This window comes from Paraphaeosphaeria sporulosa (assembly GCF_001642045.1).
Source record: "Paraphaeosphaeria sporulosa strain AP3s5-JAC2a unplaced genomic scaffold CC84scaffold_1, whole genome shotgun sequence".
Taxonomy (NCBI): Eukaryota; Fungi; Ascomycota; class Dothideomycetes; order Pleosporales; family Didymosphaeriaceae; genus Paraphaeosphaeria; species Paraphaeosphaeria sporulosa.
Window position 1 is genome coordinate 3,736,982 of NW_017253360.1, and position 22,641 is coordinate 3,759,622.

The 22,641-nt window shown below is 52.1% G+C and overlaps 12 protein-coding genes across 12 annotated transcripts; 2 read left to right on the forward strand and 10 right to left on the reverse strand.

Annotated features, from left to right (window-relative positions):
* Nucleotides 1–136: 136 nt before the first annotated feature.
* On the reverse strand, nt 137–1,119 carry CC84DRAFT_124748 (uncharacterized protein). The gene is made up of 2 exons (XM_018184236.1): nt 896–1,119; nt 137–749 (listed from the first exon to the last, which is right to left on the reverse strand). Exon 2 carries the CDS (start codon nt 665–667, stop codon nt 185–187), a length of 483 nt encoding a protein of 160 aa, XP_018042886.1. The 5' UTR covers nt 668–749; nt 896–1,119; the 3' UTR covers nt 137–184.
* Nucleotides 971–2,888, reverse strand: CC84DRAFT_1159816 (pre-mRNA-splicing factor prp46). Its single transcript, XM_018177338.1, has one exon. It carries the CDS (start codon nt 2,855–2,857, stop codon nt 1,427–1,429), a length of 1,431 nt encoding a protein of 476 aa, XP_018042887.1. The 5' UTR covers nt 2,858–2,888; the 3' UTR covers nt 971–1,426.
* A 2,213-nt stretch (nt 2,889–5,101) lies between these two features.
* Nucleotides 5,102–5,587, reverse strand: CC84DRAFT_1108988 (DUF423-domain-containing protein). Its single transcript, XM_018175212.1, has 2 exons — nt 5,430–5,587; nt 5,102–5,374 (listed from the first exon to the last, which is right to left on the reverse strand). The coding sequence occupies exons 1-2, from the start codon at nt 5,565–5,567 to the stop codon at nt 5,138–5,140; spliced, it is 375 nt and encodes a 124-aa protein (XP_018042888.1). The 5' UTR covers nt 5,568–5,587; the 3' UTR covers nt 5,102–5,137.
* Nucleotides 5,588–6,280: 693 nt separating this feature from the next.
* Nucleotides 6,281–7,129, reverse strand: CC84DRAFT_1080258 (alpha/beta-hydrolase; the record flags this gene model as incomplete). Its single annotated transcript, XM_018173886.1, has 1 exon — nt 6,281–7,129. One exon carries the CDS (start codon nt 7,127–7,129, stop codon nt 6,281–6,283), a length of 849 nt encoding a protein of 282 aa, XP_018042889.1.
* Nucleotides 7,130–8,763: 1,634 nt separating this feature from the next.
* Nucleotides 8,764–9,449, reverse strand: CC84DRAFT_1108995 (uncharacterized protein). The gene is made up of 2 exons (XM_018175213.1): nt 9,078–9,449; nt 8,764–8,998 (listed from the first exon to the last, which is right to left on the reverse strand). The coding sequence occupies exons 1-2, from the start codon at nt 9,327–9,329 to the stop codon at nt 8,888–8,890; spliced, it is 363 nt and encodes a 120-aa protein (XP_018042890.1). The 5' UTR covers nt 9,330–9,449; the 3' UTR covers nt 8,764–8,887.
* Nucleotides 9,450–9,578: 129 nt separating this feature from the next.
* Nucleotides 9,579–10,934, reverse strand: CC84DRAFT_1135260 (uncharacterized protein; the record flags this gene model as incomplete). The annotated part of the gene is made up of 4 exons (XM_018176055.1): nt 9,579–10,324; nt 10,371–10,535; nt 10,586–10,736; nt 10,791–10,934. The coding sequence occupies 4 exons, from the start codon at nt 10,932–10,934 to the stop codon at nt 9,669–9,671; spliced, it is 1,116 nt and encodes a 371-aa protein (XP_018042891.1). The 3' UTR covers nt 9,579–9,668.
* Nucleotides 10,935–11,172: 238 nt separating this feature from the next.
* Nucleotides 11,173–13,135, reverse strand: CC84DRAFT_1201499 (SIR2-domain-containing protein). Its single transcript, XM_018181724.1, has 3 exons — nt 12,831–13,135; nt 11,739–12,781; nt 11,173–11,689 (listed from the first exon to the last, which is right to left on the reverse strand). Exons 1-3 carry the CDS (start codon nt 13,084–13,086, stop codon nt 11,510–11,512), a joined length of 1,479 nt encoding a protein of 492 aa, XP_018042892.1. The 5' UTR covers nt 13,087–13,135; the 3' UTR covers nt 11,173–11,509.
* Nucleotides 13,136–13,451: 316 nt separating this feature from the next.
* On the forward strand, nt 13,452–14,962 carry CC84DRAFT_1159822 (uncharacterized protein). The gene has a single exon (XM_018177339.1). The coding sequence runs from the start codon at nt 13,930–13,932 to the stop codon at nt 14,770–14,772; it is 843 nt and encodes a 280-aa protein (XP_018042893.1). The 5' UTR covers nt 13,452–13,929; the 3' UTR covers nt 14,773–14,962.
* Nucleotides 14,963–17,198: 2,236 nt separating this feature from the next.
* CC84DRAFT_1201500 (uncharacterized protein) lies at nt 17,199–18,857 on the reverse strand (the record flags this gene model as incomplete). The annotated part of the gene is made up of 3 exons (XM_018181725.1): nt 18,466–18,857; nt 18,286–18,398; nt 17,199–18,231 (listed from the first exon to the last, which is right to left on the reverse strand). Exons 1-3 carry the CDS (start codon nt 18,547–18,549, stop codon nt 17,199–17,201), a joined length of 1,230 nt encoding a protein of 409 aa, XP_018042894.1. The 5' UTR covers nt 18,550–18,857.
* Nucleotides 18,858–19,190: 333 nt separating this feature from the next.
* CC84DRAFT_1135268 (RTA1 like protein) lies at nt 19,191–20,158 on the forward strand (the record flags this gene model as incomplete). The annotated part of the gene is made up of 2 exons (XM_018176056.1): nt 19,191–19,356; nt 19,405–20,158. The coding sequence occupies 2 exons, from the start codon at nt 19,191–19,193 to the stop codon at nt 20,052–20,054; spliced, it is 816 nt and encodes a 271-aa protein (XP_018042895.1). The 3' UTR covers nt 20,055–20,158.
* Nucleotides 20,159–20,347: 189 nt separating this feature from the next.
* Nucleotides 20,348–21,387, reverse strand: CC84DRAFT_1226915 (uncharacterized protein). The gene is made up of 3 exons (XM_018183601.1): nt 21,247–21,387; nt 21,135–21,197; nt 20,348–21,085 (listed from the first exon to the last, which is right to left on the reverse strand). Exons 1-3 carry the CDS (start codon nt 21,335–21,337, stop codon nt 20,703–20,705), a joined length of 537 nt encoding a protein of 178 aa, XP_018042896.1. The 5' UTR covers nt 21,338–21,387; the 3' UTR covers nt 20,348–20,702.
* Nucleotides 21,388–21,411: 24 nt separating this feature from the next.
* On the reverse strand, nt 21,412–22,293 carry CC84DRAFT_1226919 (uncharacterized protein; the record flags this gene model as incomplete). The annotated part of the gene is made up of 1 exon (XM_018183602.1): nt 21,412–22,293. The coding sequence occupies one exon, from the start codon at nt 22,291–22,293 to the stop codon at nt 21,673–21,675; it is 621 nt and encodes a 206-aa protein (XP_018042897.1). The 3' UTR covers nt 21,412–21,672.
* Between the last annotated feature and the right edge of the window lie 348 nt (nt 22,294–22,641).

Below are 22,641 nucleotides of genomic sequence, written 5' to 3' on the forward strand. Positions count from 1 at the left end.
CACTGCTTCCTCATACGCATATCCCACATTCCCCTCTTATGTACCTACAGCTTCTCCTGCAGCATTCTCTATACCTATGATCAGATGAAGAGAGGGCGCAGGTGCTTGATCCCCGAGCCGCCCGCTTCGCGTCTTCGCTTAGTGGGAAGGTGCAACCAGAGGGCGTCAGCACCCTGTTTGCACCTCAACAGTGTCCGGCGGCGTGAACACTGCCATGTCCCGCGAAAGCGGGGCGGGGGCGTGGGACGGAAGAACCGGGGTCGGAATTGCGTACACTGGGCGATGTGGAGACGGGGAGGAGGCGCCGATGCTCAAAGCGGTGATTTACGAGCGCGTCGCGAGCCCAGGTGCGAGTGCGAGATGCTTGGCCCCCGACCCTGGAATGGAGAGTAGTGGCACTGGCAATTAGAGATGCAGGGTGGTGTGAGGTTCCATGCTGCGAAGTGGGTATGGTACAGGACCTCCGAGCAAGACATTGCGAGCACCGTGGATAGACTGCACGGCCGTACATGCAACCCCTCGACATGGCACCCAGCGCTAAACACCAGACCTTGTCCCATGCCGTACGAAGGCGACGCAGCGGAACAACGCTCGTACACAACGGCCCGTACGTTCCCCACTTCGCAACCCCATATGCCTCCTTCCAGCAAGTATCCTGGCCAAGCATCCCAGACCGCTAGCAAACTGCTAGCCAAGCACAGCGGTTCAGTGACATTGCCCGCTCACGAGCGCCTATACTACGTGCGTAACTGCGCAAACACGGACGGCACAACAGTGCTCGGCGAGGTTAAAGGGTAAATGGATGTATGTATGTAGAGTTGTGGGGATTTGCGATTGATGCAGGTTTCGGGGTTGGATGAGAGGGGCGCGTGGGGGAGGGCGGGAGGTATTAAACAGCTTGGCTCAACGGGCAGGCGGGTGGCTTTGTTTGCATGGTTGGGGCTTAGATCGAGGCACGCACGTGTGTGGTATAGTGGTAGATTATGGGTATCAGAATGCCGTTATGGCATATTTGGTGTATAGTACATGGTATGATACGCAAGCCAGGGTCGTGGGTCCGCGATGGGCTTCCTCCTCGCTAGCTATATCCCGCGTTGTTTACGCCGACACCCATCGTGATCCCCCGTGCCTGAGTCCTGAGTTTGTGTCGGCGAGCGGCCGAACATGGACGCGCTTCGTGTCCAGCCTCTCATTGTGTCGTAGCGATTGCAATGCCTACGCTTGTGACATCGTGGTGTCTCTTCCCTGCAGAGCTGCCACCAATAGCATCTTTCACACTGCCGATCGCGGCTGTTTCCGCTTCCCGACACCCTGCGGTCAGAACCTTATAACTTTTTGGTGTGCATCTGGCCGTGGAGCGTGGAGGCCTATCCGGGTCATTTCAATCAAAGTCTCCGTAACGGTCCATTGGATGGTATGAACTGCTTTAGAACTTCTGGCGGCCAAGTGTGGGCTTCCACTCGAGCGGGTGCGAGTCTTCAGTCGCGTTCTCGTCTTGCTTCCAGAGCTTGATCGACTTGTCTGATTCACCAGTGATAAGGCGAAGGCCCGTCTTATCAAACGTAGAGCACATAATGCCTGCTTCAGCGTCCAATGAACCAGGCTGGGCGATTGAGTCGGTCTGCTGGAAGCGGTGGCCTGTCTTCCAGTCCCAGAAGGAGACTGTTCCATCGTCGCCACCTGAGAACATGACGTTGTCTTCGTTAACGGAGAGCGTGTTAATAATGGAGTTGTGGCCGTTGAAGTTCTGCATGAACGCGCCCTCGGGGCACTTGAACTGCTTAATTGACTGCGCGGATCCAGATGCGAATGTGAACTCAGATGGGTGGATCGTAAGTGCTCGAACCGCCTTTTTGTGATGTGTCAAGACTGCCATAGTCTTGTTCGCGGCTAGATCCCACAGTCGGATGGTTGAGTCCATGGAGCCAGTAATCACTTGCGGGTCCGCTTCCTGGCACTGCACGTCGGCAATGGTGCCCTTATGTCCGCTCATAACGTGGACGTTGGTGCGTGTTCGCATATCCCACACTCTGGCAACACCATCACGTCCTCCAGTTACCAAAACATCAAGTGTGGGGTGCAGACTCAGGCTGTAGACGCCACTCAAATGGCCGTGGTAATGCCTGATGACCTTATTCGTTTCCAGATCCCAGCACTTCACCATCTTGTCCTCACCGCAGGAGAACAAATAGGGGTGCCTGGGAGACACAGCAAGACCCCGAACGGCACTGATGTGGCCGGTCAATGTCAGCTTCAGCGTGCCGGTGGCCAGATCCCAGATCTTGATAGTCCTGTCGGCGGCTCCACTGGCAAACCACTGGTTGTCTGGCTCGACAGCCAGCGAGCGTACCCATCCCATGTGCCCACTGATGACTCTGAACGGTCTCCATGGCGCATGCCACTCAGGCTTCACCGCTCTCACGGTATCCTTGCGCACCAAAGCAGTCGACGGTGTGTCGCGCATCGGCGTGGGTCCCTGTGCATTTGGCGCGGCGCCCTTGCCCGATCGCAGTGTCAGTGCCATTGACTGTGCCTCTTTTGCCTTCTCAGCCTTCTCCGAAGACGCTGCGATCATCTGGCGCATCTTCGGATCTGATGCCTGTTCCTCTGCATTTGCGTTCTTTATCTTCCGCCTCTTCTCTGCAGCTGTGGTCGCCGCTGTAGCCATTTTAGCCGCCAGTGCGGCGGGTAGCTCCTGCACATGATGGTATTCCTGGTGTATTCGCGTCGAAACGCGCGTGCTGTCGACACTGGTGGAAGGGTATTGGAGCGTATCGGCTGCGAATATTTCACGCGTTCGTTTCGCAGATGCGCGAACGGCATTATCGGCTGCAGTGCTCGGTAATGTGTCGGCCATTATGGTAGTGGTTGGCGGAGTAGGCTCGCTGTCGCAAAGGTGAGAGCGCGGGTTTAACTTTTGGCTATGAGCTCACTAGCGCGCGGCGTCGGCCGTGTCAATGATGTTCCGTGCACGTGACCGACGCCTTTGATAGCTGACCTATTCCTCTCATGATATGTGCACTCCAATGATTCTTGGTATTGAACATCGGAATTTCAGGCACAGATTTACCGGCGACGGGCGTCGATAAGCGCGTAGGCGAGGTGTCAGAGTGTGAGTGTGCTCATCTCTGCATAATCCATTATCTTACACTTGCTACTTCATCATAGGAAGCCGTTGCATGTGTATCTCTATACTATGCTACAAGGTCAGCCTCTGATCAGAGAGCTCGTATCCGCAACAGAGAATCTCTACTCACTCCGCCTACTCCATTTCGCCAAGCCGAATGATCATAACATCTTTGCTTTCTAATACGCGCGTGAGAGCCTCGCAATCAGTATCGCCACTCAAACAAAAAGCAGCACACTCTTTAGGCCAACAATCCTCCGTGAAAATCTAAGGACATTAATCACAGTTGCATACCCATGGGGCGGATATACTTTCAAGCTGTACAATTCAGCTTCCTGAGGTTACTGCTTATTAGCTTGCTGATATGCTGCTTCTCCTCACTATTTTCAAGCAGCGGATCGATATCCCAGCGTTACTACCAGCATTGATAGCTACAAGAGTAACATAAACTTGCACAACAAGCCCAAAGTGGAAGACTGACATGGCGGATTGACCTGCGACTACGAACGGGAGGCTTTCTAGCTTCAGATCTGCACCAAAAGAAACAATATAGATATTTGAATAACAAGTATATAGCTCGTGTAAATGCCGCTGCTGCTTGGTCGTATGCACGTGTGCGTCCCGGTTTTTACGACCTCCCGACCTCCGAAATGGTGACTTGCCATTACTTGCCATCCGAAATACAGAGATCGAAGCTTCAGAAATGTACCCCTTCTATCCATGAGTAGAACCTAGTGCCTCTGTGACGTGTTTAATTCATGTTCCAGTCTTCCAACCTTCATGAAAATATAATACTTGTATGAGAAATTCATATATTCTCACGAATGTTAGCAGACTAGATCGGGAATCAAAGTCAGACAGGGTACGACGCACGAGTGTGAGATAGTTTTAGCGGAAGCTCCCAATCTTTTGTTGTACCTGTCTAGTTGTTATTCGCAGTCTGCGGAGCGAGATCCTCTCCGCCCAGTCTCTCTGCCACTCATCCAACCCAATCGAAGTGAACCCGGCTACTATCGACTGTGACAGTTCGATCACCAAGTAGAGATGGGAAGAAGGAAGGAAGGTAGAAATAAAATTGTTCGACGTGACGCGTAAACAAACTGCACTAGGTGTGTACATGCTTGTGATTAGATTGCTGTGTTACCCTGGCACTCATCTGACGAGCCGCTAGCCGGTCAAATGTTCAAATAGTTGAGCTTTAGGACTCGCAACTCCCACCATTCGTCGCTGAAAAGTGGGCCAGTCAATGACTGCTCACCCCATAACATGCTATGCAGTTGTGTGCGAATCAAGTACTCTAAGGATTTCCAGTACGAGACCTCCGTTTCGCTTGACGAAGAGCGCTGATATGTTAGTCACTCTCGACCCCATCCCGCTACCACTCTTTCAGCTCGCCAAGTTTCCCCACACTGAACGTGACATAGTATCTTACGGATTCATGCGCCAGAGCATCATGAAACGGCTCGACGATCTGTATAGCGCGATCAAGCATGTTTGATGATGACTGCAGCCGAAGATCTACAATGATCATTCCGGTTGCGCACTGGCTAAGCCCTATGTCCCAGGGTAGATGAGAATCTAAGTCTTCGCCATCTCGATGCAGTTTGCCATCATCGCTGTGGTCCAGAAGTTAGCATCAGCGGGAGAAACCCCGAAATCCAAACAAAATGAGACGAGTGTGTTCTCTAGGATAGAAGATGAGCAGTAGCAGCTCCAGCGAATGATCCGGTGGTAACGCTCCAGGGCCACAGCTATGCGTTTGGAGCTAGAGGCCCAGGTCCGAATGGTGTAGAGCGCTCACAGAATCGATGCAGAGTGCTAATCAGACGCTCCAACTGGTCGCGTTGAAGTACCGGGTAGAGTGTAGAAACGCCGTCCCATGCCTAAACTTTATCGTACACTATGCTCATCGCACCATGCATCCGTACCCATCCCTTCCTCATCGTACACACTCCCGCCCGCCCGCCCGCCTTGCCCTTTCGCGCGCCTCTCCGAGCCTATATCTTCTCTCTATTTGAACTTGGGCATAATGGGCCTCTTCCCCACCGCCAGCGCAACCCACCCTCCAATCAAGCATAGCCCGCCCAGCGGAGTCACCGGGCCCAGGAATTTCCACCTCTGCGGATCCAATACAAGCAGATATATGCTGCCACTGAACATAGTCATGCCCGCCGTGAAGAGCCCCATAGCAAGCGTATTTTGCGGCGCGACAACGGAGGCGAAGGTGAGGACGGCGGAATGAATGAGCTAGGTCACATGTTAGTAAAGTTAATAAGGGAGAAAAACGGAAAGGGAGGCGGACTTGGTACTGCGCCGCGGTGCTCCAGTTGGTGATGCGCTGCGGGTCGGCAATGCGCTTCTTTAGGCCGTGGGCGCCAAAGGCGCCAACAGCGACAGATGTCGCCCCATAGAGGGTGCCGATTGTCCAAAAGGGAGGCATGGTGTGGTCGTCGAATTGGGGCCGTTGCGGATGTCTACGGAGTAGATGGACGTGTAAAGAGTGGGGTGAAGTTGAGCTTGAGCTTGGGCCAGGTGCGGGCCGAGGCAATCGTGACTTCGTGATGAGCATCATCCATCCTTTGCATACTTTTCCATCCTATCGTCACCATATGATACCCTTATAAATGCCCTGCTGAGTGAGGGGTTTTGCTGAATACACCGTCTGCCCGCGATGCCACACCATGACTCCCTAGGAAGGCGCCACAAGAAAACAAATGAACTATCGAGCACAGATATGGACGTCGCTTTGGGTGCACAAAGCTTGTTTTAAGCAGCGTTCTCTTTATAGGAACGTCATCAAATTGAGTCACGTACTGAGGAGGACTCCGAGGCACGATCGTTCCTCTGCTATGGTCCTCGCCAAAATACCCAGATGACGAATGCCGCAACGTTCGAGAGTACAATGACTGCCCAGGAGTGTACAGAATGGGGTTGAGAGGATCGGAAGTGCATTTTCCAGCATCCTTTCAACACATTGTTGACAAAATTGACAACACAGTCACGCAGATGTGTGGTTTAGCGTTCGTGCACCGGTTCGCCAGCAAAGACGCGAGACGGGGTTTCTTCCTATCTACAGTTGCCCCAGGCTGCTTCACCAAAATTGGCATAATGCAGTCCTTCCGCATACCAACGTCGCACTTAGAACCCTGCCACCTACTTAAACTGCGTAAAGAACTCCCACGAATTGCCAGGTGCAAACGGCGTGCTCGATCCCGAGTTGACCTGCGACGGATTGTGATCCCCATTGTGAATGACCCACGTCAACGGATACTCCGACTTGCAGCCCTGGTACACGGTCTTGACAGAGTTACCCCCATTCGGCTGTGGCTCCGACGCGGGCTTCTGGCAGCCGTTGTTCGCCACGAACTTGTCCCGCAACTGGCGGCCCTGTGAGACGTTGAGCACCGAATCGGACGTGCCGTGCTGGCCATAGTACGCGACGGGCTTTGAGCCGCCGGAGCAGCCGCTCAACTGTGCACCAGATATGACAGCGACGGCGCGAATCATCTCGGGCCGCGCGCACGCAAGTGCGTACGACATGGCTCCGCCGTAGCTGAAACCTGTGGAGAAGCGAAGATCGGTGTTGATGCAAAGGTCGGCCTCGACGGTCTTGACGAGCTGGTCGAAGAACGTGACGTCTTCGCCGCCTTGGTTGCCCCAGCCTGCGTTGAGGCCATCTGGCACAACAAAAATGGCGCTGTTGTTGGCAATAGCTTTGAGGCCGTAGAAAGGGAGGACACCGCCCTTGTTGGGGTCTTCTCCATTCACGATCTTCTGAGCGCTGCCGCCCAGCTGGTGCCAGGTAAAGATGAGACGGTATGGGTTGTTCTGGTTGTAGTTGTCCGGGATGTTGAGAAAGTAGTTCCGATTCTTTCCATTTACTTGCATCGAGTATTGCTTGCTGGTGAGGGTCTTAGCTTTTCCGCATCCTGCTGAGTTCGCACCGAAGACGGTCGGCACGGAGGCCAGGAACAAGGTCGCCAAGTTGAGTAAGCCGCGCATAGTGAGTGGAAAGAATATGAAGCTGTTGGAAAACACAACGCCTGGAGATAACGACGTCGTCACAAGATTTATACTCGAAATCCGATCATGTTCACAGCAACATGTTTCGGGCGCACACTGCCGCTCTATCTGCTCACCTACCCAGCTTCTCCATAATGTTAATTAAGGTTGAAGCGAACTAACCTCTCCGAGTTGCCACGCCCTGCCTCGCAAATTCATTCTTTCCATTATAAGCGGCGGCAGTACTGATTACCCGCACCTACGCTAATCAACCTGTCAAACCTGGAGCCGGATCGACAAGGCACTTCGTTCCCGGGGACATATATCCAATGGAATGGCGTGAAACTCCAGAATGTCTTGGCCATCATCTGCGCCCCGGATTTACTTCGCGTGGGCTTCCTTGGTGTATTAAGGAATCCAGTTAGAAGGTCGCGTGTCTACAAATCAAAACCACCTCGGTGTGTCGCCAAGATGTTTTCGCAGTGGATTTAGCAGACTTGGCCTCGGTGTCTAACGGCTTTGGAGGTCGGCAGAGTCGGCAAGTTGAAACCGTTACTCAAGGCTCATGAATGCGATGCATCTAATCAAAAACGTGTTGCTTTAGGGTTCTTGTATCAATCCTATGTCTCGTTAGAGGGCTGTGGAGTATCTTGTCTCTACTTTGTCCAAGGCTCGGTTGGAGGAAGATCTACACTGTTGGCCTCAGTTTAACAGAAGATAAAATTCAAAAAGTGGAGAAGTAGTGTTCTCCTTGCTTGGTTTCATCTAGACGGAGCAAATATCTTGCGCGGATGGGCTCAATGCTGCCAACAAATCCTGCAACCCCTTTATTTCCCATGTGATCCCCGGGAACCGAGTACGTTATGGTCTAGGGTTGCAGGATTTCATGTCTGTGTTAATCCGGTCTGGCTAAGTGTGATCTGGCAACACCTTCGAGCGAGCTTGCAGCTCCATATCAGCCCGGGTGCTGTTGTGGCAATATTGTTGAACTTCGCATAATTACTGGTGATAGATATGAATGATGTCACAGTGGCTTGATAGCCTAATAGACTACCTTGGCTCTGGCGAGTCACGTCTATAGTGTAGCTAGCAGAACCTAGTCCCAAAAGCAGAGCAGTCGTGTTTTCATCGCTTTGATTTATCTAGACGGATTAGATATCCCGAGCGTACGGACACATTTTCAGGTTGTGGCATTCATATCAATCACGCTTGATCTGTGTCACTGTTGCGGTATGGTCCGACAAAACTTGATTAACCTCGCTGTACTGACTCCCATCGTCCTCTTTTAGCGAGCCTGCACAAATCATCTCTATGATACTACAGGGTGCGATGTAGTATCTAGCGAGTCTTAGGGTGAGGGATATCCTGTTCATTTGCTAAATTGGCACGACTCTAGATTGAAAATCCCTGTCAATCTAAGCATATTCTCAAAAACAGTGAGGTCCCACCTAAGGTCGCCAGCCATGTTAAGGAACTATAATGGCCCTTCTTGAGGCTACACTCGCTGCTGCACAGACGTGTGGGGGAACGTAATTATCGTATGCTTTGAGCAGCCATTAAAGTGTGTAAACGGACCGTTGAGGTGATGGGATGGCCACAAAGGGTAGTTCAGTGGTTGCGGAGGCAGAGGTTGTGCGCATTTGACTTGTCCTTGATTGCTTTCCTACACTTGATTCCAGATCTCCAGACTATACCCACACCTTCCGCAGCGGGTCTTCGCCCTCATGTTCAAAACTGCATCTTGCACCACACAACCCCCTAGAACTTCCGCATAACATCATTCACCAGATCCGCCCCAAACGTGGCCCCCGCCCCATACACCGCCGCATTCCCAAACTTATGTGCCAGCTTCCCCGCCCACTCGTGATGCTGTCCCCCATCAGTCCATGACATCCCGCCCACCTCTGCTACACCAACATCCTCCCCGTCTCTCAGGAGTTTGACGTACCTTGGGATTTTGCGGATGCGCAGGATTATTCGGATCCTGCGCCTGCTGCGCAATCAACGCCGGATTGAACAACTGATTCTCGCCCGCATACCGCGGGTCGATATACTGCGCGGGCTGTCCGTCTGGCCGCGGGAGCTGCGCTAATATGGACTGCTGCTGCGGCGGTGCAAGAACGCCCTGGGACGCTAGATATTGCAGCTCGTTTTGGATCGCGTTGAGCGAGCGCGTTATGCCTGCTTGGTCGTAGCCCATGATTGTCGTGCTTCCCGGAAGGAAGGCGTTGGGATGGAAAGGGATAGGAGGATAAGCTTTTAGTCAAGCTTTGAAAGTACTTGGCAGTGATGGGGAGGAGGAGTGGGAAGCAGCGAAGTGGGAGGTAGGATGGTTACGTCATCGGAGTGGAAGACAGGGCGCTAGTGGATCTGGTGGTTCAGCATGTTCGTTAGAGGATGGAGTCGAGCTGCATGGATAATTGGAGACTCAGAGGGTGTGAACGTGTGGGGGTTTTCATTAGGGACCTGGCTCCTCCTCATAGCCAGCGTCTTCTACCGGAGCTGTGGCGAAAGCATCGCATTTCTGATGCAACACACCCTATCCCTCACACTCCCAGCTCAACGTCTCCCTCTCCGCCCACTGCATAACCGTCCACTCCCTCGCGCCCCCGAATGACGTTGCCGACCACGCAACCCACCTCCCATCCCTTTCGTCTCCTTCTTTCTCCTCGCCCGTCGCCTTTTCCCTCCCCACTTTCAACGCCACTGTCCTCACCAGTAGGAATAACTCCCGCACAAATTGCGGCGGTATGAAGCCCCGCCACCTCACCCTGAACATATCCTTCGTCGCGAGCTTCACGAGCCCGTTGAATGTGGGCACTTCGTAGCGTGAGAGATGCGGGTCTATTGAGTCGTCTGCGGAGACGCGCGGAGAGTTGAGGCACAACATGCCGATGTACTCGTGCAGGGCTAGCGCATCCTCGGCGTCATATAGGGCGGATAGGTCGGAGGTAGTAAGAGCGGGAATGAGCGTGCGTGGGAGCTTCGTGATGGTAGGATCGATGGCGAGGATGGTCGGATGGTGTACGGAGATCGGTTCTGTGCCTGCGCGCAGCGATTCGGGGGCTGAGGGGTTGAAGTTGTAGAAGAGCCAAACGAGGCTCTGGTCGAGAACGTTCTTGCAGGCCCATTCGAGGCGCGAGAAGCCCTTTTTGCCGTGGGTCATGCTGGGTTCCCGGAGGTTGTATTCAATGACTGGTGGGGTTAGTTACGTTGCGAAAGTGGGAAGAGAAACACGCACCCCATCTGTTCTTTTGGTGTCTCTTCCCGCCGTCCTCGATGGGTTTGCCTTGTAGTCCGCATCGTTCGTACGTCGGGCGGTCAAGCTCCAATCGCAAGATGCCGCCATACAGCGAGAAGACGTTGTCGACCAGCGGTCGGCCTTCGGAAAGCATCATTATGTTGCCTAAGCCTTGTCAGGGATTACACGTCAGTTGGTGCTGGCCAAGTACCCACCCTTCTTGATATATTCACTGAAGAAATCGCCCTGCAACACCTCTCCCAACTTCATGTACACGCGCGCATACACGTCCTTGGCAGCTGCACCTGCGCCCTCTACATGTCCCTTTACAATGTCGTATATCTCTTCTGGCAGTATGAGATCAAGCTAGAGCTCATCAGCGTCGTTGCTTGCAGCTCTGCAATTCCCGTGTGCGCGTACCGTGTGCGAGAAAGGCTGCGCATTGAACGTGGAGAAGGGCTTTTTCTTGGTCGACACATTTTGCGGGTCGATGTAGCTTGGGAGCAGGCTGTGCGAAAAGTAGACCTTCGTATCCGGGCCGTCGTTGCGGTGGATGTCGAGCATGGCGTCTGGTGGTCTTTTTTTGGTGGGTAGTGACGCGTCTTTCGTGAGAGCTGCAGCGGGGCGGAGAACCTCGGGGGTGGAGCCTTCCTGGTTAGCGCCCTCGGCCGCAGAAAGTCTCTCGTTCAGATAGTCATGGATGCAAATGTAACACCCGAGCCACAAGAAATGTTTTGATGAGAGTGGATTATGTTGCAAGAAAAATTGTTACACAGTACGAAAAATGTTCAGCAAACACTTTCGCATGCAAATATTGGTGCTCGCCCAGGGCGATGCACAGGAAGTAAATCTATGTAGCCGATGCCAGTGTGCAGTCGGGCCGTCAGAGCATATATCAAATACCAAACATGTCGCTCCATCGTCATGTACAGAATGCACCGTGCCTTCGTCCTTGGCCAATCTGACACGCATAGCACATTAAACGCCGCAACATCCCAGAGGTGCCAAATCACCTGTCGAAAAAGAAACTCCATTTGTTGAAGAAGTGCTCCAGCAATGCCGTCCCCCCAAAACGCCGTGGTATCTCTGGCCAAATCCAGCGAGCGGACCGCTCAATTCAAGCAACATTTCTGCACAGACTATGCACTCTGCTTGACTTTGTATGTATGGTCAACCTCGTCAATAATCGACACTTCAACGCGCTGCTCCTGGGGTATCATCGTATGTTTCAGATCCCAACCCGCTCGGCGAGCAAGCTCTGCAACGACAACATCGCAGTCGCCGAGCAGGTTGATGTCAAAGTTGATGTGGTGAATTGGCTGATGCGCATTAGTTGGGTTCAGTGCATCATGTGCAAATTGAACTTACATCTCGTGAAATGTAGATCTGGGGTACATCGCGGGGTAGGAAATTGGGGATCTCGCAAACCGGCTGAACCTTCATGCTGGTACCAATCACGATCACCAAATCCGCTTTCTCCCTGTCGTGCTCCCTCAAACGATCGAAGAAGTTGTTGGGAAGTTGTTCGCCAAAGAAGGTAATGTCAGGCTTCATTATGCCGGGCTCCGGGATATCGTATGCTCCGTCTGAATCTGAATCGTCAAAGCCGCCTGGTCCACGACGTTTCTTAGAACCATTTGAGCTGCGCTTTCGCTTCTTGCCAGCCTTCAGTGCGGCGATGTTCTCGATGCAGTGCTTACATTGAGCGGGCGTCCGTGCTCGCACTGCATCGAAGATGTCTTCCCCGGGAACCTTGTACCCGCACTTTCGACACGTGGCCATTGCCCAAGACCCATGACACTGTATCAGCTTCTCTTGTCGAAGCCCAGCCTGCGACTCCACATTGTCAATGTTCTGGGTGTAGTTGGTAAGGAGCTTCTCCTTGTCCTGCAACAGCCGAATGAATTGATGCGTAGGAGACCACTTCTTCAGGTCTGGTACGATCCGCCCAGCGAGCTTATAAAAGACTGTTGGGTCGGCATCGAAGTTGTCAATGTTGAAGACATCCTCGGGATCATCGTAGCCCATCTGGCTCAATTCGGAGTAGAAACCGGTGTTCTTTGAGCGGAAATCAGGGATGCCGAGGCTCGTGGATATGCCTGCACCTGTAATGACTATGATGTTCTTGCGCTCTTGCAGCAGCTTGGCGGCGTCGTCAATGGTCTTGTATTGAGGCAGACGCGACCGCTTGGTGAGCTCTCGCATGATAGCCCGGCCAAGCAGCTCGTAGAATGCTTCGTCCGGCTCATCGTCCAGGAAGCCATGTGGCAGCCGCACGTTGAACGCTGACAGCAGCTTTCGCGCCGTGTACCGCTCGCTCGTGATGTATTCCCGGACGAATTGGTCTGCGCCGACCTTGTGCAGTCGCTGGCGGATCTGGCGACCCTCATCGATTGTGCATTCATCTTGGCCTGTCCGCCAGTTAGTCGCACACAGGTAGGCTGCAAGGGGGGAGCGCACCCGCGGCAATAGGCTCGCTCTCCTCGGCCTGCTCCAGCAGGATGTCCCAGGCATCGACGTCGCTTTCATCGTCGTCTTCGTCTCTGGCGTGGGGGGCAGGTGCACCGGTGCCGTTGCTGTTGCCGTTCTCGGCGGCGGGCTTCGAGTAGGCGCTCAGCGCGGGGCCGCTCGCCTCGTCGACCGGGGGCGCGGGGTCCTGTGCTTGTGCCTGTGCCGCTTCTTGCACCATGACGGGGCCAGGCTGTGTGTGAGCCATGTCGTCCCGTCGCTGGCGGTGCCCCTGGTGGTCGCGCACGAGTTTGGTTTGCTCCTGTTGCGAATGGGCGGTTGAATGGCGCTCTGTTCGTTATGCTCGCGCTAGTCCCGCTTCGGTAAGCGCGCTGACGGGAGCGCTTTCCCTCCACTCGCGCGCGGCGCAATCTGGTGTGGCGTTGTGGTGGATCGAATTCACTCGACCTCGTTATTGGTGGGCTGAACATGCAGTGTAGACCATCTCGGAATCCAAGACCGATTCTAGCCCTGCCGAAGCTCGATCTTCGACACAGTCGTCTCCCGTTGGTTCTCTGGAACCTGTCGTTCCCCAGCACGCCATGCAGTTCCATGCATGATGAACTGTCGGCGCATGCCGCCAATCTGACAAACTCCTCGATGCCAGATCGCTGCATGCAGCACATGCAGACGCAACAACGCCACTACGAAAAAGAAACCTTCCAGGCTATATAACACGACGTAACTCGTGTGTCGGCATACCGAAGGGTCCTGTGAGTCGGCAGTTGCTCACCGCCTCGCGAGCTACGCCCTATACATTGCGCGAGACGTCTTTGTAGTTCGCTTGATTTCGGTTTTGTCTTGTCTCTTTCGGTTGTTCTACTCTGCTTTGGCTCAGAGCTGGTACCCCTGTACAAATTTCGGCACTGTTCGGCATCCCGACGTTTGCATGGCCCCTCCTATACCGAGACGACGGAACAGACCGAAAATTACTCCCTTGCACAAAAGAGGAACTTCTCCTAAAGGAGGACTGGAAACCTTGGGTTCTATCCACCAGAAAGAAACCAATGATCCAGTCAATCCCACGCCGAATTCCTCGCGTGCTGATGCTATGCCGTCCACTCAAAGCCAACTGGAACAGCTCCCACTGGAAGTCGTCAATCACATTCTGTCTTACATTGTCCATCCACGTTCCAGGTTACCCGGACTAACTGAGAAACAAAGCACCCTTCGAGACGCTAAAAGCCAAAGAGAGATAAAACTCACGGAGGACTTGGAAAGTCCCCCGGACACCGACCGTTTCGCTGCCAATCTCTTCGCCTGGACCAGTATCCGTCATCCTTTCAACGCTCTGGCTGCTTCCTCCCGGCAATGCCGCGAATTTGTGGAGAGCTACTGCGAGCACTTAGTCAAAAGCTGCAACAGATTTAACCTCCCGTTCGCTCAAGTGGAGGGAAACGGCAATCGCCTGGACTCCGTCTACCCCAGCCTTAGCTCTATAGTCTATCGCCGACTATGGCTTCAAACCGCACCTCGGAGCTGTCTTTACTGCGGTGCCTTTATGAGCCAATATCCCTACCCCGAGCTACCCGTGCGGTACCGTCTGATGCTTTGCTGTAGAGACTGCTTCTTCGCACAAACACTGGATCTATACGAGGTACAGCACCAATACCACATCATCGACCCGGGCATCCTCGCCAAATATGGAGTTCGCGGCTCGAGTCCACGATATGAATGGATTCTCCGAATCGACGTCGAGGCACTGGCTCTGCAGCTTTATGGCACGCGCGCCTTCCACGACACGCTTTCGCAGGGTTTGGAAGCCCACTGCAGTATACCGAACTGCGGGCTCGCAGCTAACCTTCTTACACTGTCTCGTCATCCTCCGGCAAGGAGACTACCCGGAAATGTTTCGCCCGCGTCTCCACGGCGGAATCGCCGCCGTGGTACCTAAGTCTGCGTTCCATAACTGCTCTTTCTGCATCACGTTAGGTAGACCATGACTGGTGGCATAAGACTGGATCTCTCCTATAAGAATTTCATTTCGTTTTCCTTGGACCAAGTCTGCTCTTCCTTTTTCTCCCCGAGGTACGGTGAGAATTGCCATGATGGATACCCCCATTTTCTTTCGAGCGATAGCATTGATAGATCCCACAAAAGCATTTATTATTGGTCATTATCAAGAACCCACGAGCTGCATCTCTCCATACTATGACCATGTTATATCGCCATTATGCCTGAGGACGTTCCTTTTAGGACCTACAATCATTGCGCGCCTTTCCCGCGCACCATGTGCTCTTTCCGAAAGGTCCAGCCATTCTTGACTTCCACCGTCCATGACCTTTTTGCAAACACCAACGTCAAGTGGCACAGCATCTGGAAAGTTACGCGATGGCCGCCTGCAGGCATCTAATCACGGCTGTTGACCCAATTACCGCAGTGGACTCTCGCAAGCCATCCTCAACCAGGTGTGTCTACATAAGACTACCCACCCCAGCCTACACACCATTGCGCAACCCTCGTGCCTCCGCGTCCCCCTTCAGTGCACATGCAACGTACATACGGCACGCATCACACCCAACAGTGGTCTATACGTATATATCTCGATCCCACGGCCCGCGGCCCCGCGTCTCGCCCTTCAATCTCAGCCCCATTTTCCGCACATCACTATACGCTCGCTCCATTACAAACTTACCATACCGTCGGACACCCTTGTACATGTAACGTTATCAGAATCTCAGCACGCAAATTGCACCGTATCTCACACGCGATCACTACATGTGGCTTGTACGTGTTCGCACGTCATGCGAATGTGAGGCTTCTTTGACGAGCGTGGAGTTGCTGTGCCGGTGATGAGGCCTACATAGAGATCTCATAGGGACAGCCGCAGAACATGAGCAACGAGCTGTTCATTTTGTGTTCGCACTCGCCCAAGAGCTCATTGATGATTTCTTTGACATTGCACACATAGTAAGGCGACTAGGTTTTTTTAGTTGCTGAGTGATCTTGCCGGAGAACACGAGCTTTCACTTCGATACCTATGGTGCTCGAATTCATCCATGACTTCTTTGATGAGCTGTTCTTGGACTCGGTGAATCGATTAGTTGATTTTGCTCGTGAAATATATGATCTTGCGTGATGTGCTCGTACATAGACAGAGGAAGGGAGGCCGCGGCACATGGCTTTCCGCTTGTGCGGCTTTTGTGCTCAGCTCGCCCATAAGTTCTTTTGTGAGCTACTTTTAGCCTTGCATCCATGATTTGGTTCACGGCAATCTTTTAGTCGTTCAATGAACAAAGTGTGTGGGTCAAAATATGCTTAAGAACGCATGAGGAGGCAGCTAGGATTAAGAGGTATGATCAATGGCTTCAGTCCCATTTCTAAGGAGCTTGCGTCTAGGGCGAGTAATGGTACCTAGTTAAAGTTAATAGGTTTAATAAGGCTAGCATATATAACGATTTAAGAATTTACCTCTATAAGGATGCTGGAACGAAGATAGGTACTAAAAATGGGGTTATAGTTAGAAAAATAGGCTTCATTAGCTACCTAAACCTAGATAAGCTCTATTGCTTAATCATCCTCTTTTTCACTATTAAATAAGAAGTGGAAGAACTCATATGGCGTAAGTACCTAGATATTAATGGTGAGGTAGCGTACACTAAAGCCTAGGAACTAAGGCCTACCCCTTAACGCTGCTTTAATTGCCACAAGTTCGACGACCATAAGGCTCAAAGATGCCCAACCAGAGTGCCGACATACGGATTCTGTGCTAGAACCGGTCACGTTGAACGGGACTGTACTTCGAAGACTCCGAAGTGTGTTAATTGCTCTAGCCCACATAAGGCCAGCGATAGAGGATGTTCAGTATATAAAAGGCTGCTGCAGGAAGTAAACCCCCCACATCATGCCTAGAAGGTCCAAGGTCCTGCAAGCGAACGTAGGGCGAATAAGCGAAGTGCAGCACAACATTATAAACGATCACGAGCTTGAAGACTTCAGCCTACTTTTCATTTCAGAACCATACCTATTTCGTAACCAAGATGGAGAATACAGGGTGGCCGCTCAATCTCACCCATACTGGACACCATTCCTCCCTGTGCACACGGAAGGGAGTCCACGACGTAGAGCGATGCTCTGGACACATAGAGACATTACAGCACGGTCGATATCGACCGAGTCCACCGATTTAAGCTTTGCTTCAAAAATCTGCGTCACAACATTTGATGTGCGCGCTGGCGGTGCTGCGTTTGCCAATCGAGTTGGCGGAGGCGGATGCTTCATGATCGAGATAAGCTGAAAGAAAAAAAAAAAAGTATACACATCTCCACTGGATGATGATTTTTTCTCACAAGATAATTACTCTCTTTGTTATGATCTATCCTACGATGATGACAAAGACCTTTCTTCCCCCGTCGAATCCATGTACTGCGTCCACAATGGTCCAAGAAACTGTATAAAATAATTATGAATCTTCGGTCTCCATAGACTGAAATACCAAGGCACAACCGCATCCTGCTCATGAAGCAGCTCACTCTGCACAAACGCAGTGAATATCAGTACCGCCATTGGCTTCTTCTCCCTCAACAACGCCATGTACTCTGGTGATACCATTCTCAACCGGTCCAACTTGTCGCCATCTCTATATGAAATGATAGCTGACTCATAGATCTCTCTGTGGCCGAGGTCTACTGGAGTCAGAGCAAGTAGCGCATGCAGCCTAGCCGCGGTTTCCTCGGAGGCGGCAGCGTCCCGTTGCGACGCCACAACTTCGATCGGACTCGCACCTGCTAGCACTACACCTTGTGCATTCAAGCATGACGCAAATGGCCGAAATAGTTGTAGCGCTTTATACGCGGCGAATATAACATCAATGCATTGACCGATGTGCTCTAGCTCCTGCAAACTCGACAAGAATTGCGCCAGGGCACACGAGTACAGCGCCGATATAGCAGCCATAGCAATAGCGGGCACGCAGTTCTCGCGCGTGACGTCCCGGACTGAGCGCACAAACGATTCAATCGACCTGCGGTGCCAGAATATGCTCTGATTGACGTCGTGCCGGAGGTGCACCCGATTCGACGGGTTGTGATCCACGAGATGACTTTTGTGGAGCGCGGAAACGGCGAGTACCGCATTGAGGAGGTAGTCATGTTGAAGGGCCAGGCTGGGGATGTCGGTGCTCCAGAATCCCGGGGGAACTCCATCTGCCGAAAATGTTTTGGACGTTGAGGATACGAAGTGGTGGAATGCCGGGGCGGCTTCGAAATCAAGACCGTGGGCAGAGGGCTGCTGGAGTAGGGCTGGCTGGCATGGAATCTGGAAGTCTATCTGTAAAGATAGGATTTCTCGGGGTTTAGTACCCGTAGAAGACTGTTTTGTGAATTTCGAGTCGGCCTGCTTGAACACCGGCCGGCTACAACTGTCAATGAGTACCACTGGAAATAGCGGTGATCGGGCACGTGCTCACACATCTCTTGCCCATGAAGGGGTCCATATTCGTAGCCGAGTCCTCTCGTCCTGGAAATCGCAATGCAAAGAGCGACGGCTGCAATGGTTACAGCAGGGACCTTGTTCATCACACTGCGGATTGTATTAGCACTGCACGTGCTATGGGGTGCTCGGCAAGAAACGTCTGTGCAACGTATACCTTGATTCTAGACTTTTTGCATTGCGAGCATCCGTTTCGCGACTTGGTGTGTGGCTTTCTTGTGCCCCTTTGGTTCCTCTGCATCTTGTGGATTGTTTGACAGGGCGTCCTGCAGGGATGACGCGCGCGGGAGCAGCACCTGCTATTCCTAAACCGATGTGCCGTGTAGCTTTTGGATTAGAGATAGAGGAAGCCTTTGCCAATGGGCGAGAAACAGCCGACTAGATGCCTTGAGCTCTTCAGGACGGCAGGCATCTATGCAATGTGCTATTGCTCCCCTGCGTAGCACCACGCCCAATAAGGATGATCAATGTCAATTCGCCCCGGTCGAGGTACTTTTTGGTGCCTTAGACGCGTAATATGCTCCTCATCAACATCTCTCAAGTTCCAAACATGTGATTGAGAAGTATATCTGTCGTGTCGTGTGGCGCTTTCGTGATCCTGCCTCTCCGTACTCTAAACTCTTTATGGGTAACTTAAGCCATTTATGGTTAGCCTTGTGCATGACGAGGAGCGAGTCTCTTTCCCTAAAGGGTTTAGAGTACGTGAAAGAGGCGGAGCAGTATCAACATCCACAGCCGTGATAACCTTCGGCCCCTGATCAGAATATGATGTCTGGTACCTATATAACCTTCTGACAGATAATGACAAGTGAGTATGTACACCACTTCCAACCTACGCCTCATACATAAAACCGTATCACATTATCCTTCACGACTATGACTATGATCTTACTCAGGGACCGCAGTAATCTGTACGGACACTATGTTCCATCACAGGGCGCTGCCATCTTCTTTTTGATATTCTTCGGAATCTTAACCTTGATTCACGTCTTCTTTATCTACTCTCGAAAACGGAAGTTCCCCATAATCATCGTGATCGGAGGCCTTTGTAAGTACTCCTAGGACAATTGTTTGCGCAAGTCTGAACTGGAAACAGTCGAAGTCATCGGACATGCAAGCCGTGCCTATTCACGACATCACTTGAGCGAGATCGTACCCTTTTCGATTCAAATCATTTTGATCCTCCTCGCACCTATACTTTTCGCTGCCGGTATCTACATGTTCCTCGGACGTCTCATTCGATCCTCCGGCTGTCCAAACCTGAGCCCTATCCGCACCACTTGGATAACGAAGATCTTCCTCTGCGGTGACATCTTTTGCTTCCTGGTCCAGCTGGCCGGTGCCAGCAGGCTTATCAAGCCAAAGACGCAGAAGGACGTTAAACTGGGCGAGAATATAATCCTCGGTGGTCTTGTATTGCAGATTATCATCTTCCTATTCTTTGTGGTAATCGCAGCCATCTTCCATCGACGATATCGAAGGGATAAGCAAGCTTCGGAGAGCAATGGCTTGTTGCAACAGCAGTTGTATACTCTGTATGTTTGCAGCGGATTGGTCTTGGTTCGAAGCATATTTCGCCTGCTTGAATACAAAACTGGACAAAATGGCTACCTCATGTCGCACGAATGGCCCGCATATACGTTCGACGTTGCTTTGATGGCAGCCGTCATGGCGATAACGCTCAACTGGTACCGCGGATCCTTGGAACCTGACAATGGTGGGGCATATAGTCAGGAGCTGCGGTGATTCTGACACGGAAAATCTTCTGGGGAAAATTGTAATTAGGTTTCAGACATCTGCGGTGAGAGTAGCCACGTTTTTGTATCGTGCCATATGTGAAAGCGTCATTGATATTCGAATCGCGGTGTACATCTTAGAGGAACAAGACATCTCGTCGCGCTGGATTATACCATTTGTCCTCTGAGGACGCTATTGAAGCTAACTCCTCATGGCCGTCTCGTCGCCGACCTCTTTATCCATACGACTGCAGTGTGATCGCAAGCTGGCCGCTCCCTTTTCTAATATGCGTCCCTACTGATCCCGTATGATAGGTGTCACCATAAGTGCCTCGGGCAGACGACTTCGCAACAGTATCGAAGTAGTGCTTGAACATGGGCCATAATGCAGGTGCGCAAGCCGTGGCAATGGCGACGTTTGGCTCAACGATTGAGTATGTGATCTTGATGTCGTAGAAGGGGTCGCCACCGCTGGGAAAATAGAACAACTGGACGAGTGACACAATACGGGCGATGCTGACCGCGGTGACGCTGTGACCATGTTCGTCAGTAAATTGGTATTCAAACAGGAGCCGGGAAGTACTTACACAGCTCCAAAGCCAAAACAGCACAAGACTGCAATGCATGTACGGCGACGTATTTGCAATCCCAAGAAAACTTAGAAAGGAAGGGCAAGAACCAAAATATCGGTCATCACGGTAACGCCAGAGATGATGATGTGAAACGAGTTGTCGATGCATTCAGCACTTGGTTTCAAACCCGGGGTCCAGATTGCCTTGATTGGAACGCACGACAATAGCACCGCGAAGAAAAACCCGACGGCGTGAAGTACAGTGAGTGTCAAAACACTGTAGACCATCCATGGAAGGCCTTTGCGCGTGCGTCCGATATGCAGGATAAAGACGAGGATCGAGCACTTTACTAGTGCTAAAATCGGATTATAGAACAGCTGTGCAATGTAGAAATAAAATAGTCCAGGAGATGGATCATAGTCTTTCGGTACATCTTCTTGATGCCAGCCAAAGTAACCAAGCTTGATGTCTGTGCATCTATCAGTCATCGTGTTCCTAACATCTTTAAGTGCACGTACACACATAGAAAAAGGGCGTGAATAGGACAGAACATAGTGCGGCAAGCACCATGAACCAGTCATCTGAGGCAAGTCAGCTCGGTTCAGTCAGAAACGTTGCTCTTCAGTCCACCCAAGCCCCAACTGCGAGTAATCCTCAATCGCGACCACACGCGCGCGAGAAAGGCGATCCAAGCTAGCGCTGGAAAGAAAACGTGATGCATATGGCTACCGTCTGTTTTGGTGGAGTTGGGATATCATGGATGGCTGGATGACTCATGGTTGGCCGTAGGACCACACGAAAAGGAAGAAACAGAATAGTTTGTGGAAGGAACGTGCCACCGTATAGATAATGGTACAGAAGAATGCCCGGTGGAGAAAGAGAAAACCAGCTAAACACAACCGCGAGTCTAGCGATGCAGTGGCTGTTTATAGGCTGCTTTATCTCGTGAGAGGGACGACATGACAAGGCGCACACAACGGAGATGCAGCGCATCCAGACGCAAGTCACAAGCGTTTCATCTGCGCAATTGTGGTGACGATCACAGAAACAAAGTCTTCAAACGGCGTCTGTGATAGGTCGTGGATTACCCTGCTCGTCCTGTATAAAGTCGCACAGAGGCAGAACGCGCTCGAGAGCTCCTTTTGTAATGACCCAACGTGAGTCATACTTTTCACGGTCAGAATTGCGCCGACCATAGAGGACAGATATGTGCTTGGTGTCGGAATTGAAAGGGTACTCGGGGAGGCAGTGCCAGGCTCCTGAGTCGCTGTCGTCGTTGCTACCTACGAGGCCATGGCGGTTCCAGCCGAACCTGGACGCGATTACCTGGATGGAAATTTCGGTCGGATCTCCGCGCGCAATTCCCTGGGTGAGCGTTCCGGTCTTGTCGGAGCAGATGTTGGTCACAGCACCAAGAGCCTCGAGACTGTCCAGCTTCCTGAAAATGACGTTTCTCGTGCTCATGTGCTTTGTTCCTACCGCCATTGTGATTGTCAGCACAACAATGAGACTGGCCGGTATCATACTGAGTCCTGTGGCCAAGTCATAGATCACGACCTCGTTCTTACCACTGAACTTGTTAGCTGCTTCAACGATAAGGGCGCAGACGTAGGCTATGCCAAAAAGCAAGAGCGCAAGCTTCGAGAGCTTTTTCTGGAGCGGGGTTCCGGTGTTCATGCCTAGGAAATGGCCCAGAGCGTCGTCACCCGTGAGAGCCCATGCCTGCACGTATAGATGGAAACCGGCGCTCCCATCATCTTTTCGCTTCACAGCTCGGACCTTTGATCCTTGCTTCTTCAGCGCCGCAGCGAGACTAGGACTCGGGTGTTGGATTTTATAAACTCATCGTCTCATGCCCTAGAACAACCACTTTCGTTAAATCATATCGTCAGCCATAGTGCTGTAGCCTGATCGTGTACCAGTAGCTCAGAAGAACATTGCCGTGTCTCGACAGATGGGATATTTGCTCGGAAACGTCTCAATGGCTTTTCCGCAGCTGAAATTCGCGACTTGGCTCCCCCTATG

Bases quoted from the DNA above. Each gene is read 5' to 3' on its own strand.
- CC84DRAFT_124748 (XM_018184236.1), bottom strand. From the start codon at position 667: ATGCTTGGCCAGGATACTTGCTGGAAGGAGGCATATGGGGTTGCGAAG.
- CC84DRAFT_1159816 (XM_018177338.1), bottom strand. From the start codon at position 2,857: ATGGCCGACACATTACCGAGCACTGCAGCCGATAATGCCGTTCGCGCA.
- CC84DRAFT_1108988 (XM_018175212.1), bottom strand. From the start codon at position 5,567: ATGCCTCCCTTTTGGACAATCGGCACCCTCTATGGGGCGACATCTGTC. The intron at 5,375-5,429 runs GTCCGCCTCCCT...CATGTGACCTAG, and splicing joins GCACCGCGGCGCAGTACCAA to CTCATTCATTCCGCCGTCCT.
- CC84DRAFT_1108995 (XM_018175213.1), bottom strand. From the start codon at position 9,329: ATGGGCTACGACCAAGCAGGCATAACGCGCTCGCTCAACGCGATCCAA. The intron at 8,999-9,077 runs GTACGTCAAACT...GATGGGGGACAG, and splicing joins CGCATCCGCAAAATCCCAAG to CATCACGAGTGGGCGGGGAA.
- CC84DRAFT_1201499 (XM_018181724.1), bottom strand. From the start codon at position 13,086: ATGGCTCACACACAGCCTGGCCCCGTCATGGTGCAAGAAGCGGCACAG. The intron at 12,782-12,830 runs GTGCGCTCCCCC...ACTGGCGGACAG, and splicing joins GAGCGAGCCTATTGCCGCGG to GCCAAGATGAATGCACAATC. The intron at 11,690-11,738 runs GTAAGTTCAATT...AATGCGCATCAG, and splicing joins AGATCTACATTTCACGAGAT to CCAATTCACCACATCAACTT.
- CC84DRAFT_1159822 (XM_018177339.1), top strand. From the start codon at position 13,930: ATGCCGTCCACTCAAAGCCAACTGGAACAGCTCCCACTGGAAGTCGTC.
- CC84DRAFT_1226915 (XM_018183601.1), bottom strand. From the start codon at position 21,337: ATGCATCACGTTTTCTTTCCAGCGCTAGCTTGGATCGCCTTTCTCGCG. The intron at 21,198-21,246 runs GTGGACTGAAGA...GACTTGCCTCAG, and splicing joins TACTCGCAGTTGGGGCTTGG to ATGACTGGTTCATGGTGCTT. The intron at 21,086-21,134 runs GTACGTGCACTT...ATAGATGCACAG, and splicing joins CACGCCCTTTTTCTATGTGT to ACATCAAGCTTGGTTACTTT.